Source organism: Corvus moneduloides, chromosome 7 (assembly GCF_009650955.1).
Source record: "Corvus moneduloides isolate bCorMon1 chromosome 7, bCorMon1.pri, whole genome shotgun sequence".
In the NCBI taxonomy this organism is placed as follows: Eukaryota; Metazoa; Chordata; class Aves; order Passeriformes; family Corvidae; genus Corvus; species Corvus moneduloides.
Window position 1 is genome coordinate 15,351,688 of NC_045482.1, and position 15,528 is coordinate 15,367,215.

The 15,528-nt window shown below is 41.8% G+C and overlaps 1 protein-coding gene across 4 annotated transcripts in view; it reads right to left on the bottom strand.

Annotated features, from left to right (window-relative positions):
• Positions 1-6,401: 6,401 nt before the first annotated feature.
• The window catches only part of UBE2E3 (ubiquitin conjugating enzyme E2 E3), a 57,355-nt gene continuing 48,228 nt past the window's right edge, over positions 6,402-15,528 (bottom strand). For all 4 annotated transcript variants that reach the window (XM_032114702.1, XM_032114703.1, XM_032114705.1 and 1 more), the window contains 3 exons: positions 11,802-11,934; positions 9,957-10,104; positions 6,402-8,923 (listed from right to left, as the gene is read on the bottom strand). In XM_032114702.1, the coding sequence (XP_031970593.1) occupies positions 8,826-8,923; positions 9,957-10,104; positions 11,802-11,934 (379 nt within the window). In that variant the 3' untranslated portion in view covers positions 6,402-8,825. The remainder of the gene's footprint in view (positions 8,924-9,956; positions 10,105-11,801; positions 11,935-15,528) is intronic.

Sequence of the window (15,528 nt, forward strand, 5' to 3'; positions counted from 1 at the left end):
CAGGTGGAGCAGGCATTGACCTTCCTGTCTCCAGGGCTTCATGTTTCACAAATGTTTGAGACCCAGGACACTGCAAGGACCTCATGCACTCCCTCTGAAGAACTGGGGCTTGAATACCAAGGAACAGCTCATTGTTACACTTTCAAATTGCTCTCAAATAACCTTCGCATTTGATTCTCATTTCATGAGCATTTTTATATTACTGCATGGCAAATGTTCCTTAGCTCTGAATGACTGCTGTTACACAAATAAATTGGGCTGGGTCATGAAACGTTCATCCTCTCTCTGTAGGTCCCCCTGTAACTGGAAATTTGAAGGCTCCCAAAGTCCAGCCGGACTTAACAGCAGGTAGAAGGTCCAACACCCCAAGGGAGTGAGCAAGAAGGTCCCTCACGTAGTAACAACTGTCTACAGGGAGCATCACTGTGATGGACAGGGCAGATAGGTCATGCAGTGCCTAGGGTGGAGGCACAGTGCCATGAGACCTCCCACAGTACTGCCCTGTGCCCAACTGCCAACCCAAATCCTGGCCTAATTGCAAAAAACCTGGTCATTTTTAACCAGCTTTCCAAGCACTGCTGCTGACTATCGAAATTGTTAAATGTTTAAAAAGCCCACAGCCAGGCCATACTGGTGAATCCCAAAGCAGTCTGTGGATGTGGCAGTACTTTTGTAGGTTTTTCAGCACATTTGCAGACCATTCAACACATTCAAATCATAAATCTCATCAATTTGCATCAAACATCCTCCTTTGCAGTTTATGACTATGTAAATGTCTTTAATAAAAACCCTACCACAGGAAATGTCTTAAGACAACTGCTATTTCACAGCTTCACTACAGGTTCCTAATGTAAGTTAATAAGGCAAACACAATACCTGACGTTTGCAATGATAATTGCACAGGCCTCACTGTGAATGATGGCTAAATCTGATTGTGCATGACTTCCTTTGTGGAGTGTCTGAATTATAGTGTAGGTTGAAGCCTGAAAAATCAATGGCTGCTATAATCACTCAATTAAAGCCTTTGAAAATCATTAGCAATTTGGTAAATTTAAAATACTTAACCATACGTCATTTTTAAACAGAGAGTGCCAGACCAGCACAACTCCATTTGTTACACCGGGTAACTGCTGCCGGAGGGGTAAACAGGAACGGCATTAGCTCACTACGGCTGAGTAGGCAAGTCTGGAGCTGAAAGGCTAAGAGAGACACAAGTCACCTCTGTGAGCTTTACCTGATTTACGATGTTTAGCTGAGGTTACCTTTCAAGTGGCCAAATACAAGTCAAAAGCTTGGAAAAACCTTGCTGGCTTACAGAGCAGCAGTCCCCTACAATTGCCACAGGTTTGGATGAACTCCGAGCCCAAGCAGCAGAACGGACTGTGCACAGGAGAAAAGGAAGCAGCGCCATCAGAGTTCTTTGTTACTGAGAGAAAACCAGTGGACAGCAAGGCCTGCTTCTAGAGTGGGACGTATGAATGAATGTGGTCTATAAAAAGAGGGAAAAGAGCTTATTGATGCCAGGAGTCTAATATTTAATTTCACAAAGAAAATATAAACTGAACATGATATTTTGCTCCGTCTGGACTAAATCTATCCATCTGCAAAGATTTAACTTTGAAAGATAGTTGAAAATATCTCTTCTAAACTTGCACGTTTATTTTAACAGCCTGTTCTTTGGAAGCCGTGGCATCTAAGTGCAGCGCAACTATTCTATGATCCGTCTGTCCGAGAAAAAAGAGACACTGCGAGAGAACGAGCAAGTTGACAGGAACCGGCCGGTGCACCAACGCCTCGTGCTCCCCTAGGGCTGTTGGACTTTCGTAAGTGCGATTTAACTTTGTGGAGCTCAGGCGGCTTAATGAACTTGGGAGAGATGGGAGTATGGGGCTAGGAGCAGCTACTTCAGTTAATCTGTTCCAGCTTCTAATTTGTAACAATTCGGGGGTAAAACTACATTTTAAAGCGAATTGTCTGTCCTTAGAGTGCAACGCCGTGGCTGTTGAGCAGAACAGGCAGGAATCGCTTCCGCAGGCATCCATCCCCCCCGGGCAGGGGAAGCCCCGGGCCGCGGGGTCTCGCCCTCATGTACGCCGGGTGCCGGTGTAGGCTCGCTGCCTCCTCCGCTGCCTTGCCGGGCGAGGGGCGCCCGGCGCGCAGCTCCCGCGCACGCCGGGGCTGCGGGGCTTGGGGCGAGGCGCCCGGAGCGGCCCGCGGGCCGCGTCTCCCCGCGGCCGAAGGCGGCCGAAGGCGGCCGAAGGCGGCCGAAGGCGGCTCCCCCGCGCGGCGCCGGCGGAGGCGGCCGTAGCCGGTGCGGCAGCGCCACCTCGCGGCGCCCGGCCCGCCCCTGCACCGCGTCCGGGAAAGGCGGCTCGAGGCAAAACCTCTCACGGGGTGTGCTCGACTATTTCCCTGGCTCGGTATTTACCATTTTTTCTCATGGACAGACAAAAAAATTAGCTGGACTAGAAAGGCCAGCATTTGGCTTGATTTGTCCTAACTTTGGTTTTCTTTATGGCAGGGCCCAGACACTAATGGTTTTCATTTAAGAAAGGTAATTCAGGTCATTTTACAGTAAAATATCCACTAAATCAATGAATGAAGTTTAATTCATACCTTAATTTTTTTTCGTTCTTAATTAAATCCATACTTATGAAAAAAAAAAGCCATTTGAAAACAGCAACATGTAACAGTGAATAGAATAAAAATGTCACTTTCATGTGATAACTGATCATTCCAGCGAAATGGCAGACATTATCTTCCCAGTTAACAGGGAAACCCAGGCTGGGGCAGAATAGCATTGGTGTATTAATATTTCTCCTCAGAAACTGACTACAATTTTAAAATTATCTGTCACTTAAAATCCACTGCCTATAAATTAGGAACTGTAAGTACTGGTAACCTTTATTTAGCATGTAGTCAAAGAGTCTCAGCTTGGTACAATTTTTCACAAAAGTACACACATTTAAAATGCTGGAACACATAAACACAACCCTAGACTTCTGCACTTGCAAGAAGCTGCCTTCCTCAGTGTAAGAAATGCCACCACACTCCACTGTACTTCAACAGTAGCTTAATTCCCCCCCCCCCCCCCATTTATCACTTCTACGTTTGCAGCCCCACTATTGCTGCCTTGTGCTGTGAACGCATGCTAGGCTGCAGATTTCCAACCCAACTGTATCCTTCAGACATACATCCAATTGCTGTGTTCAGAGGAATGGTCTCCCACAAGATTTGTGATTCACCCTGTCCACCTATATGATATCCCAGAAAAATAATCTCCAGGATGACAGCTCATTCAGCACTCTGGAAATTTACCCACGCTGAGCTCCTCTTTAAATAATGACCTGACATTTGTTCTGTAGAGGGAGACAAAGCCCAGACTGATGAAAACAGTTGGCAGCTGCTTTCATTTGTGCCATTCAGAAGCCAGATGATAATTTGTCTTCAGGGACCCATCACTTCTTGGCAGTCAGACCTGTCCACTGCACTTTGCTCTTACTTTTGCTGTTAGCTCCCACCCCCAGTGCATGCAGCACACACACAGAGTCAATAATCAAGGCAGACTAAACTAAAAGTGACTGCCAAGAGTCATGAAGGATTTCACGTTTCTGAGAACCGGCAGATAAGATCACAGATTAATGTGGTGCTGATAAATCTAAAGCGGTAAATATTGAGAAAGACGTATTTGTTAGACCTACATAAAAGGTTAAATTAGCTGTTGCTCAGAAAAGAGATCCCAGACTCTCTGAACAGTTTAATGAAGGCATTAGCTAAGCAATAATGGTCAAAGAGGCAGAGCATTCTGAGCTAGTAGGCAAACAGACCAAACCAGAAAGCATTATTCCAGATGAATTGTGAGTTCACCTTTTGCATAGAGTTTGGAGCTCTCATTTAAATTAGGTAGAGCAGAATTACAGAATGTACAGACAAGGGTGACCAGGATAATCAGAGCATCTTCCATACAAGCAGAGATTAAATAAATGAGGACTTTCTAGCCTGAAAAAAAAAAAGAGGTTACTAGGAGCTGATAATAATGATGAGACATAAAATCATCAATGGGATAACAGTATAAAACTGGAAGACATAAAATGAAGCGCTCATATACCAGGTTGCATGAAATAATTACCTAACAAAGTGCTTCTTCCACACAGACAACACGTACCTGGTAGCATTAACTGTCAAAGGATGTTATGGTAGTAGTTTAGGACGGTTAAAAGAGATGTTTACCTTGCACCACAAAGTTACAAAATCCTTCCCAATACCTGGAAACATTACATAAATAGATAGGGCCATGCACACCTTAGCTGTGGAAGAGCAATAGCAACAGCAATGAAAGAGAGACAGCTCTATGCAATTATATTCATTCATGTGGTCCCACCACATCTTAGATCCCTCTAGATGCAGAGCCTGTGGTCCCCATGAAGGAAGAAGATATATATGTTTTTCATACTATTCCTGGCAGTTTTTATTTTTAAAGATCCCCAGATTGTTGCTAGTGTGTTGGATGCCATCTATTCTACCCAGCAACAGAGGTAGTCATAGCTTCTCTCCAGAGACATGCACACAGAGAGATGAGGAGAGACAAGATTAAGCAGGCTTCCCTTTTTAAGGATTAAAAAAGTGAAAGCCCTGGTGTGCTGCAAATGTTCCAGCAACTATTTCCCAAACACACAGTCTGCTCCGTCTTCTACGCTGAACATGCTGAACACTTGAACATGTCCAATTCTCACCAACATCAGCAAGGTCAGGCAGCAGTACAGGCAGCCGTGCTGCTGTCCCCCTTCTCTCTTTGGAATCAGTGCTCTGTTACATAATCCCTCCTGTTTCCTGGAACCCTCTGCAGCCACCTTCAGTCAGGAGTGGTTAGCAAAGGAAAGGGAGTGGTGGTTCAGCCTTGTAAGTTATTGTGCAACACAAATGCAAGTGGTGCCAGCAAGGAGAAGTCGAAGGGACACTGTACACAAAGCAGCGCCAAGTTCTCAAATCCATCTGTTTCCCTGGCTACAGCACAGGCTGTCAAAATAAAATGCTGGTTTATGGCTGAGTCAAATCTCACTTCAGTCACGCTGTCACTGTCCTTTGAAACTGCTTTAGTCCAGGATTCCTGCACAAGCCTTCCTTCTTTCACATAAATATCCATTGATAATTTTTGCTGAAGAAAATGCAGGAAAGGTGGAATTCACTCTTAAGCCTGGAGTCAGGAGTCCTTCCTTTGCTGCTTCTGCCCACGCAGACAAAACCCCAGGGGCAGAAGTCCCTGTGTAGAAGCTGCTCTGGTCTCCAGCTCTCTTCCCTCCAGCTCCATGGTGACCCAGGCAGGGCCCTGGTGAAGCCGTGCAGCCACATCTGCCCCCTGGCTCAGAGCTGCACCCAGCCACTGGAAAGCCCCTCAGGCAGAGCCCTGCAGCTCTCCTGTCAGGGTGCAGGCAGGTGAGAACACCTCTGAGAGGCCACAAATCTGGTTCCCACACATGAAGGTGAAGAAAGGAAGAAGCTTGATCGCACTTTTTGCAATACACATGGCCACAAATAAGCTGGTGCAGAGCAGGAACTGGTGTACCACAAAGCCTGAAGAGTTTCCTTTTCCCCCAAGAGATAGGGAGGGAGCATAGCAGGAACCAGACCTGGTTCAGTTGCTGCTTTTCTCACGAGGCTGTGCAAGCCTGGCCCATGGCTTGGGCTGCCCTGCAGTCTTGCTTTCTATGACTCCCTTCCCTTCCTGGCTATAGACTTGGAACGATCACTACTCAACATTGATCAGTGAGACTGTCTCCGCATAAGGCGCACCACACATCACTGAGACATCAAGAACATGTTAGTACAGAAATAACAAGGCTCATATTTATTAGCCTCTCCATTGTATGCAATATCTTTATTTTCAAAACACTTACCTTTACCCATCCCTTCTCATTTGCTCTGAACGTAGCCACCAGCTCAGCTGAAGAGATGTCTGCCCCCCACTGTTCCTCAGCAGTGTCACAGGCTGGGACTGCTGGTTTCCACACGAGATCTCCTTATGCCAGCTCATCCTGGAGCCCAGTTTGGGCAACTTCCCAGACAGCTGCATGCATTCCCCATTCAAATCCCAAAGACAACAGAAAAAGAAAAGCCCATCCAAAATGGAGAAGAAGAGGGTATGTGCAGTGTCTTCAGCTGGTCTTTTCACAAAAATGTCATTTCAGTTCACTTTTTCCCAAATACAGTAATTGGTGATAAGAAGATAGAACAGAAAATTAAAACTGTAAGAGGATCAGTGCCATTCTTTGGTAGCATCCAGTATTCACCCCAGCACAGGCAGGCAGAAAATAGTTTGAAACACCGGATGCTCTTTGCAACTTGTGTTTTGGGCGTATTTCCAGTAGGGTTTCTTCCCTCCCCATGAAAACAGACACACATTCTCATTTAACAACTAATTGATTTATTTAACAATACAAATTTCTTTCTACTGCATGGTTTAGCAGAGAGAACTTGAGAAACAAAATTAGCTTCTTTTCTTTTTCTTTTAAAGTTTAAATGTTTACACAAAAACAACCTTTACTTCAGTAAATATAAAATTTACACACAAAAAAAATCTACATTAAAAAAGAACAGAATCATGACAAACCAACAAAAAAAAAAAAAGAGGATGGGAATTCAGTGTAAAGGATCCAATTGCAAGGAAGGCAAGATGGGGCAACACTAACAAGGCATCCCATTTGTACACCTAGGTATCTGAAGTTGTAGGTACAATACAAACCCAAAATACATTAAAATTAGAATTAAAACCTGTATTTTTATACCATAATATTTTATGATATAAATATCTGTAAATTCTGTAGGCAACACAGTTAATGTGTGAACTCCGTAGTTTGCTCCCCACTGGAAGGTCACTGGAGTGGTGTACGAGCACCATGTTGCCCACAAGTGCACTAATGGTCAGCAGGGAGCAGACTTTAAATGTGCAGCCCAGATGTGATAGCCCCTTGTTTCTTTGCCAATCTGTGCTATTTCTCACATGTCCAATGACATGACGAGAAATTCTGGTCACCTTCAGCAGTGATTTCCAGCACTTCATCTCCTGGCATTAGTCTGTTACCTGACTCGGGCATATTCACCTGCCAGATCCTGTTTCTCATTCCCTTTTGCACTTTTTAACCTGAACTCTAAAGCTATCTTGTAGCTACCAAGAGAGACTGGCTTCTAGGTTGAGATATTTGGGATACACAGTTCTTCAAGCCACCTTCAGGCATCTGTAGAAATATTTAAAGTAGGGTGGACAATTCATAGTCAAAGGTTATGTGATACAAAAACCAGGGACCTGTATAATATTGATTAACTTTAGATCTAAATTTTTAGCATTTTTTCTATTGCTTTAATATTTGAACTTAACATTCAGTTTTCATATATTAAATGAGCAGAGCATCTTACTGATGGAAGTGCTACATTATCTCCAAAAACACCATGTAGTAAGGGAGACCGTAAAGTTTAAAATTAAGTGTAATTTTAAAAATCATTTAAAGGAATCAAGTATCTTTATTTTTTTTTTATAATCAATATTGTGACTGGCAAACTATAAAAGCTTAAATTATAAAACTATTAGTGACTCTACTTTTTAAACTGTATGTACTCTAAAGCTGTATTTTTGTACTTACAGATGTTACAAAATTTCCAAGCCAGAAAGTGAAGGGGGAAAAAGGTAGTCTCTAACACTTTTACAGATTTCATTTTTACTAAGAAAGGTTCATTTCCCCCACAACTGTTTCTATGTCATATAAATCTGATTAAATTTATTGTACTCCTCTCTTTTCTGGGTAGATGATACAGTGTTCAATCATGCTTTGGAAGACCTTTTTCAATGGATAACAGTTCTCTAGGTCAGCAAGTCCAACTTGCTTTACTCAGAAACAAAAGCACCAGACTATCTCTAACTTGGCCCTCCTCCTGCAAAAACCTTTGTAGCAAGACTGAGGCAGTCTGTTCTGAGAGCAGGACTGGCCCTGAAGCAACCAGCTACATTAACTTCTGGAGTAAGCATATGAAATGTGATCATTTCAAGTTGAAAAAGAGCTGAAAAGTATTAAATTTCAAAAAATTGTAGAAATTTCACTTGTTCTGTTAAAAACAAAACAGGGAAAACTTAAACAATCCACAGGTGTGCATTAAACATTTAATAGCAAGCCTTTGCTTATGTATATTAATTTAAAAATTATCCACAGGGATCTGTGATACATTGGCCTTGCCTTGTTACTATAATTAAATTTATTAAAATATTAATTTAAAATAGGAAAACAAAGAAACTACTCCTTGGGGAACATGTTTATTGTGTTTGAGATGATACACTGGGTGCTCTCTGAGCTACAAAGGGAAAAAGGAAATCCTTTCATTACAAACTGACAAAGGTAAAAGTTAAAACAGTTTTCACAACAGCATGTACCACATATTGGAAATAGATCTGGGTTTAATACAAATGACATAATTCCTAGTAATCTACAGCTACCTTTAATAACTTCATACAGATAATGAATTAGGCTAAAATGCACTATAATATTTGGTTGACTTCAGGAACAGTATCCTTAGTACATCACAAAATACATTTTGATATCCCAAAGAAGCAAGACTTGCAAGTAGGCATTTTAAACATAACTAATCTACAGCTACAAACTTCTACTCTTGATAGCATTTACCTTTTTGGGGGGGGCAGTATCCCAGTCTTCAAAAGGATAAAAGCAGAGTAGAATCAGTATAACATATACACAGAAGTCCGTATTGTAAAGGCTATAAAGATTTGTTGCACACTGCAAAGTTGCCTTCTGCACCTTCACACTGCACAAGTAGTTTGTCATTTATGTTGCATATCTCTTGGTCCACTGTCTGGCTATCCTGTCATGTTCTGCTCTGTTGGTCAGGTACTGAGTGGCTATGCTTCCAACCAGAGGATCAGCTGCAAAAGGCAGGAGAAAATGCATCAGAAACCATCCCACTAGTAACAAAAATCCCCAAACAAAAACACATTTTAAAACACAGCATCCATTCCAAAATACAGTTTAGACCAGAAATATAGTGGGAGCTCTTATCATATAAGACATTTCCAAGCAAGTACACATGAACAAAGCACAACAAACAGAAAAAGAAATCAGAAAAATCTATTGTTGTTATCTGCATATGAATGAATCTTGCCTCAGGCAGGTGCTCTGCTTTCATCCCTTTGGGGTGCAGGGGACATTCAGCGAGCTGCCCAGCACCCTCCAGTCAGGGAGCTGCACAGGACTAGTGTGAGTTAGTGCCACGGCTGCAGAACGCACTGAGGGGAGCCACTTTGCTTCAGAAGACATCAAGCCTTTGTACCAAAGAGGCTGATCCATTTCTCCCTAACTGTGACCACCTTCTGTAAATGAATGGTCCCTTAGCACTATTGCTCAGTTCCTGCCCTGACTGCAGGCAATTAGCATCCATTGCCTAATGACGCTGGTCACACAGTTGTTGCTGAGAATCTGTACTGCTTCCAGTGGAGCTCCTCTCCTCCCCACAGGAGCAGGAAGTCTCTTTGAAAAAGGGAGAGTTCTCTCTGAACATCACCTCCCTTACTCTTGCAAGATTAAACCTTTCAACTGCTGTCTTAAGAGAAGAGACTTCCTGTGGCCCGTTCCGACATGCAGGATTTATAACTCAGGAGAATGTCACTCCTTTCCTGGATCAAACACTCACTTCCTGGAGCTCCTGCAATACAGACCTTCATCAGCTTATTTTCTCCATCATATCTTGGAAAAAAAGGACTTAGCGCTATTTACTTTCTGTTGTGTCACAGGAGTGAAAAACACATTAAATGTGGGACCACATCAATCTGGAGTGCTTCATCCCCAATTTAAAAAATATTAAATTTTATTTAATCTGCATGCAATCAAATATACAAATTACATTCCATGGCAATTAAGTCAAACAACTAAGAGTCTCTCAGCGAACTATCAGCTCCTTACCTGGGTTGCAATCTGTCAGAAGAGAACAAATAGACAGCAGAACCTTTGAAATAGTCAAAGCAGGGCTCCAGTTGTCTTTCAGGATATCCAGACAGATGACTCCCTGACTGTTGATGTTGCAGTGATAAATTCTGGTGCGGAAAGTAACCTGGAAACACAGCATAAGAGACAGAGAGAGTCATTCAGTGCTGCCCAGGGATGGTGCCCCTTGGCTCTGAGAAGCCTGTGGGACTCCCAGTTCTGCAGAGCTTCTGCAGAGGCAGCTCCTCTCTGCTCAGCTTCCAAACCACAATTGTTTAACAGAAGAGTGACTATTTTCTGTAGCCACGGCTGCCTTTAAGAAACCTACCACAATGAGATTAGGGCCATAAACTGCTTTCACACAGGCCCTTTGTACGGTATCCACAAAAATTAGGACCTACTTTATAATATGGTAGCTATTTAAGGAACATACTGCATGTCAGGAACATTCTACTCACAAATGTAACTTTACTGTGGTTTCTGAAGCTGAATAAGTAGACAGAATTTGACTGCATGTGCGGTATTAGTTAATCTTTATCTTTCTTTCCAAAGCCTAAATACAGACCATGAAAATTAGTCTTGTTAAATTAACAATGAAATCTTTGTCCTTACCCTTCATTAGGCACAATATAATATACAGCCAAAACAATGCTATTACACTAAATCCATCCTTGTTTTTAAATTACTTCAGACTAATATTGAAAGAGCATGTGAACATTCTGCACAAATAAGAAGTGAGAAATATGTAAGCGCGCTTTTTTTTTCCATAAAGCACAAGAAAATACCGAAATATTTCTTTTTCATACTGATTGGGGGGGGGGGGGTGCGGATCCACAATGTATCCTAAAAATTCCAAAACTATCCTGCTCTAAAAATATCTACAAGATTTGAATGAGGAATTTGTCTAAAACTGTGCATCACTTCAGTATAACATTCTTAATTCAGAACATATGAAATGCTGTGGGTTACAGAGAAATGTGAAATACAGAGTGTATATTCTTTACGTTGTAATCATTCTGGTAACGAAAAAAAGTATTAAATTTATAGTAACAAAGTTATAGCCCCCAAAGCTGTAAGTCATAGAATGCTGTGTGGTAGAATGCAGTGAAGTTGTGAGAGTTTTGCAGCGTCTTTTCTGGTGACTTGGGAATGACCTTTAAATTCTTTCATATCCATTAGTAAATTACAATTTATTAGGTGTCCATACTATTTCTGAGCAAGGAATTGACATTTTAGTTTAAGATTAGTTTAATTTAATAAAAATAGCTTTTGCTCAAAAACATTATCAAACAAGATTGCTAGTTTTAGCAGTAGTAAATAGACATTTTAAAATAATGGAAATTCATCACACTAATTTACCCAGTTTTAAGTCACAATATAACACTCCAGTTTTCTATGTGAACTCATTTTAGTTTTTTTCTCATTTTGTTAAAAATTACATGATAATATTTAATATAGAATCTGGCTCATAACAGAAAAGACTATTATACATGCATTTTAGTAGCTAGAATGAGAAGAAGGAAACACAAGAAAGTCTTGTGTTGTCTTCTAATAGAACTACAATTTCTTGAATCTTACCTCTTGATCAGAATTTTCATCTCATTTATCACTTGGTGAAGTTTGGAAATCAGTATTGACTGTGGTAATCAAGAAGTAAATTAGACAGGATTTTTCTGAGACTGCAAGCCAAGATTTTGGACCTTGTAGTTTTCAAGAGACCATAAACAAATTTGATATTCAGAAAGTGATGAGCCCTCACTTGGCTGCAAGCCGCATTCTTCTCACATTAAAAAATGATAAGCACAATAAAAACCTTACCCTTACCTTTGGTGGCTTGAATGGATAGTCAGATGAAAATGTGATATCCAGGAAGAAAACGCCTCCTTCATATACAGAACCAGGAGGCCCAAGTATAGTAGACCTCCATTCATAAATGTTATCTCCTTTAGGACCGGCACTGTGTAAAGGAAAAAGAGAAGAGGGAAAGAAAGAGTCAGATGTACCTTTGAGAGAGGCATTTTATGGATTTCCTTGGGCATTCATTTTGTTTAATAAAAACCATTTGACAATTTTTAACACCTGCCGAATTTCCAACTGGTTTCAGTGGACTCAGTGTTTTAAACTGGCACAAAAGCTGGGACTCTGCTGTCCTTTTGGAGAGACAGCAGTGAAACAGAATGACCATGAACTGTGGGACTTTCACTGTCTGAAACCTACCCCCAGATCTATTTTCTTGAGTAGGTAGTTGCTCTGAGGTTCTACATCACTTTCATCACCCTTTCTAAATCACCCTCTCAATGCCATCATATTCATACACAAAAGGAGTTTTACGTCTTGACCACATTCATCTTCTCCAAGCATTTAACAGATCACATCTTCATAAAAAATGTGGCTTTCAAGCATATGGATACCCATTTATTGCTACTTGTTTTGTAGGCTAGAGTGAAGTGTTACACCCTTGGGCAGCAAAACTAGGGAAGGGAGAGAGAATCAAGTAACATGGAATTGAGCTTCTTACAGCACTGTCATTCCAAATAACTGTTTTCTTCAGGATATATTTGTGTTATGCCTCTGGGCAATCGGCAACGAGACGAGCCAAAAATACTTTATTTTAAGAAGTACAATACTGAATGCATTTCTCACTAGGGGAAGGGTTACTGCATAATTAATTACTAAAGAAAAGCTTTGAAAGAATGGATAAGGGACCAGAATTTTCTCAACTTCTGAGCTATCACTAATGTTATTATCACACAATAGCCATCTAACCTCCTCACAAAAAATCCTAACCAAACAATAAACCCTTCCCCCTCCTCCCCGCCACAGAAACCACCACCAAAAAAAATCAAATCTTTAAGCAAGTCTAGATAAAAATTAACCTAGCCTTCCACAAAGGGCCCTGAATCTGCCCTGCTGAGATCCAAACTTACTGAACTGACTGCTATGGAGAGCAACAGCACTGAGCTCATGCTGGATTGACACAGTGGATTGATCACGTCTATGCAGATAAGTCAATAACACAGCACTGCAAAAGATCCTTTCCATTCTCCCTTCCTAGACAGTTTCCCAGGCACCACCTCCATTTCACAGACATGCTGAAGCAGCCCCATCCTTCTCCCTCTGTGGTGCCAAGGAACAAGCCCCCAGGACTGTCACATGTGACTGCACATGGAGCGAGCGACGAGGCATGGCACCACACTGCAGCCTGGGGATTTGTGGCTCTGGAATCGCATGACACACACAGGAGCCTCCCTACAAGTGTTAAGGCTCTCCCTACATCGTGTCACCCCATGTATCCGTCATACGTATGTCTGCAGTCTGTAACGCCCTGCTGGACACTCACGCTTACTGGGTACTCCAACACCGAGACACTCATCAGAGACAAGGAACATGAGCAGTCTGCACTATGGATCTGCAATCCCCACATGAAAAATTCAGCTATTTTTACATTAAGATCATAATAGAGAAAAAAACAAATGCTGTTTTTGATTATGAATTCTCTTTCAATTAATAATTTTCCAAGATGTTTTTTATCTTGCAGACATTTCATGTACCAAATGTTGCAGTTCTTTCACAAACAGGATAAAATAATCATGAAATTTGGATGACATCCTATTTAATTAAAAACAAAAAATTATTTTATGAAGCTGTAGCTATTTTCCTGCCGCCAAAATGAAAGTAGGTAACAAGAGAATGCTGGCCTCCAGAGCACAGCTAGGAAAGAAAACATACAAGTGCTGTCAAAAATAAAGTTTGGGTCTAAAATCTTACTTTCTATTTGCAATGCATGCATAAAAATGGAAGAAAAATACTAGATGCATTTTAAGGAAAAAAAGGGAAATCCAGAAGGAAACAGGTCCATTTTTGGTAATGCAATGAACCATTTGTACCTTCAATCACTCCAGAAGACAATTTTATTCATGATCCCTAAAAAGCAATTAGTGTAAGAACTGAAAATACTGGGGCAATAATGACAATATTTAAAACCCACACAGGCCATTGAAATGTTTCAATTAATTCTTGACATTCATCAAGCTTACAGCTAATTAGTATTGTGCTTGAAAACCAAATTTCTGTGGAGCAATTTAATTTCAGCATTAGATGTCCTAATGACTGTTTTATAGTTTAATGCAGAGGTTAGTGCTCTTGCCCTGCATGTCAGGTACTTTTCTTTCATACACCTCTAACAGCTGGATGCAATTCCATCAGATTAATGAAATGGATGTATCAAATCAGTGACATATTTCAGCCCAATGAATCAGTCATGATTAAGTGCAGCACCAGTCCAGGGTCAAACTATTTGGTAATCACTTACCAAGTCAGAGCATGGGCATCTATGAGCTGGCAGCACCAAGCCCAGTGCCATGGCCCTCTGCCTGTTACTATCTCCTCTCCTCCTCCATGCTACCACCAGAAATATAGGAAAGGATGGGGCTATAATACGAGAAGAGTTGCAAGGCCCTAACCTTGTAAGCAGAAGAAAATGCTGTTTGAAACTCATCCTAACTGCTGAGGAAAGATTGCTGCAATGTCAACAGAAACACAAAGCTTCAACAATAAGTGCACTCAGAGAAAGGAGAAAATTTTAAAATGCTAAATCATTATATCTGATTGAGATTTGTTAAATTTGTATTTAACAGCCCAAGTGGTGTCTCACTTCCAAGTGGCATAAAAGACACGCCTGCTTCACTAGCTAGATACACCTGCTTCACTAAACATCCCTGCAATTGCTACATTATTGGTTTGAGGAGACACAAGACTACAGACCAGAGTCAAGACATCTCATTTGACTTCTGCAACCTGTGTATTCCACTAGGAATCATCCCCAGCCAGCCATACTCAACTTTTGTCTTCTGTATATATGCCAAAGTAATCTTTTCTGGAAGCAAACAAACCCACTTTCTCTACGACTCAGCAGAGGACAGCAGACCTGTTCCCGGCAGTGTCAGCCCCTGCAGTGATTCCCACAAGGACAGGCCAGCGGGGTTACACCCACTTGGCTGCCTGCAGGCAGAGCACAAAGTGCAGCCCTGCCTCAGCTCACACCTCGGTGGTGTCCGAGCTGCGAGCGAGAGCCAGAGCCCCACTGCAGGCACTGCCTTCGGCTCCCCATCACTGCAGAGCATCGGCTCAGGGCTGCAGAAAGACATGGGGAGGGAGCTGCTTCTCCATTCCCAGAGAACAGCAAAAAACCCAGGCTGAAAACTGGGAATAAGGAAGCTTTACTCTGTCCATAATTTTCTATTGAAAATATTTTCTATTGAATATTTCTATTAATATTTTCTATTGATACAACCAGTAGAAATACTGTCCTCCTGTTGGGCACTAAAGAGGCTGGCACAGGAGGCCTTCTAGGGGATGTCTTTGAGCTCTCCATTCCCAGAAGCTCTCATGGTGTTCAAGAGACTTTCCTACTGCAAGCACAGGCTGCAAGCATCTCACCTTACACCCTGAGAACTGTGATGACTGACAGCCTACGACTCTTCCGCGCTGTCTGCCCCACTGGACAGAACACTCCAGACAGAGCACTACAATGGGGAACTTCCATGGTTTT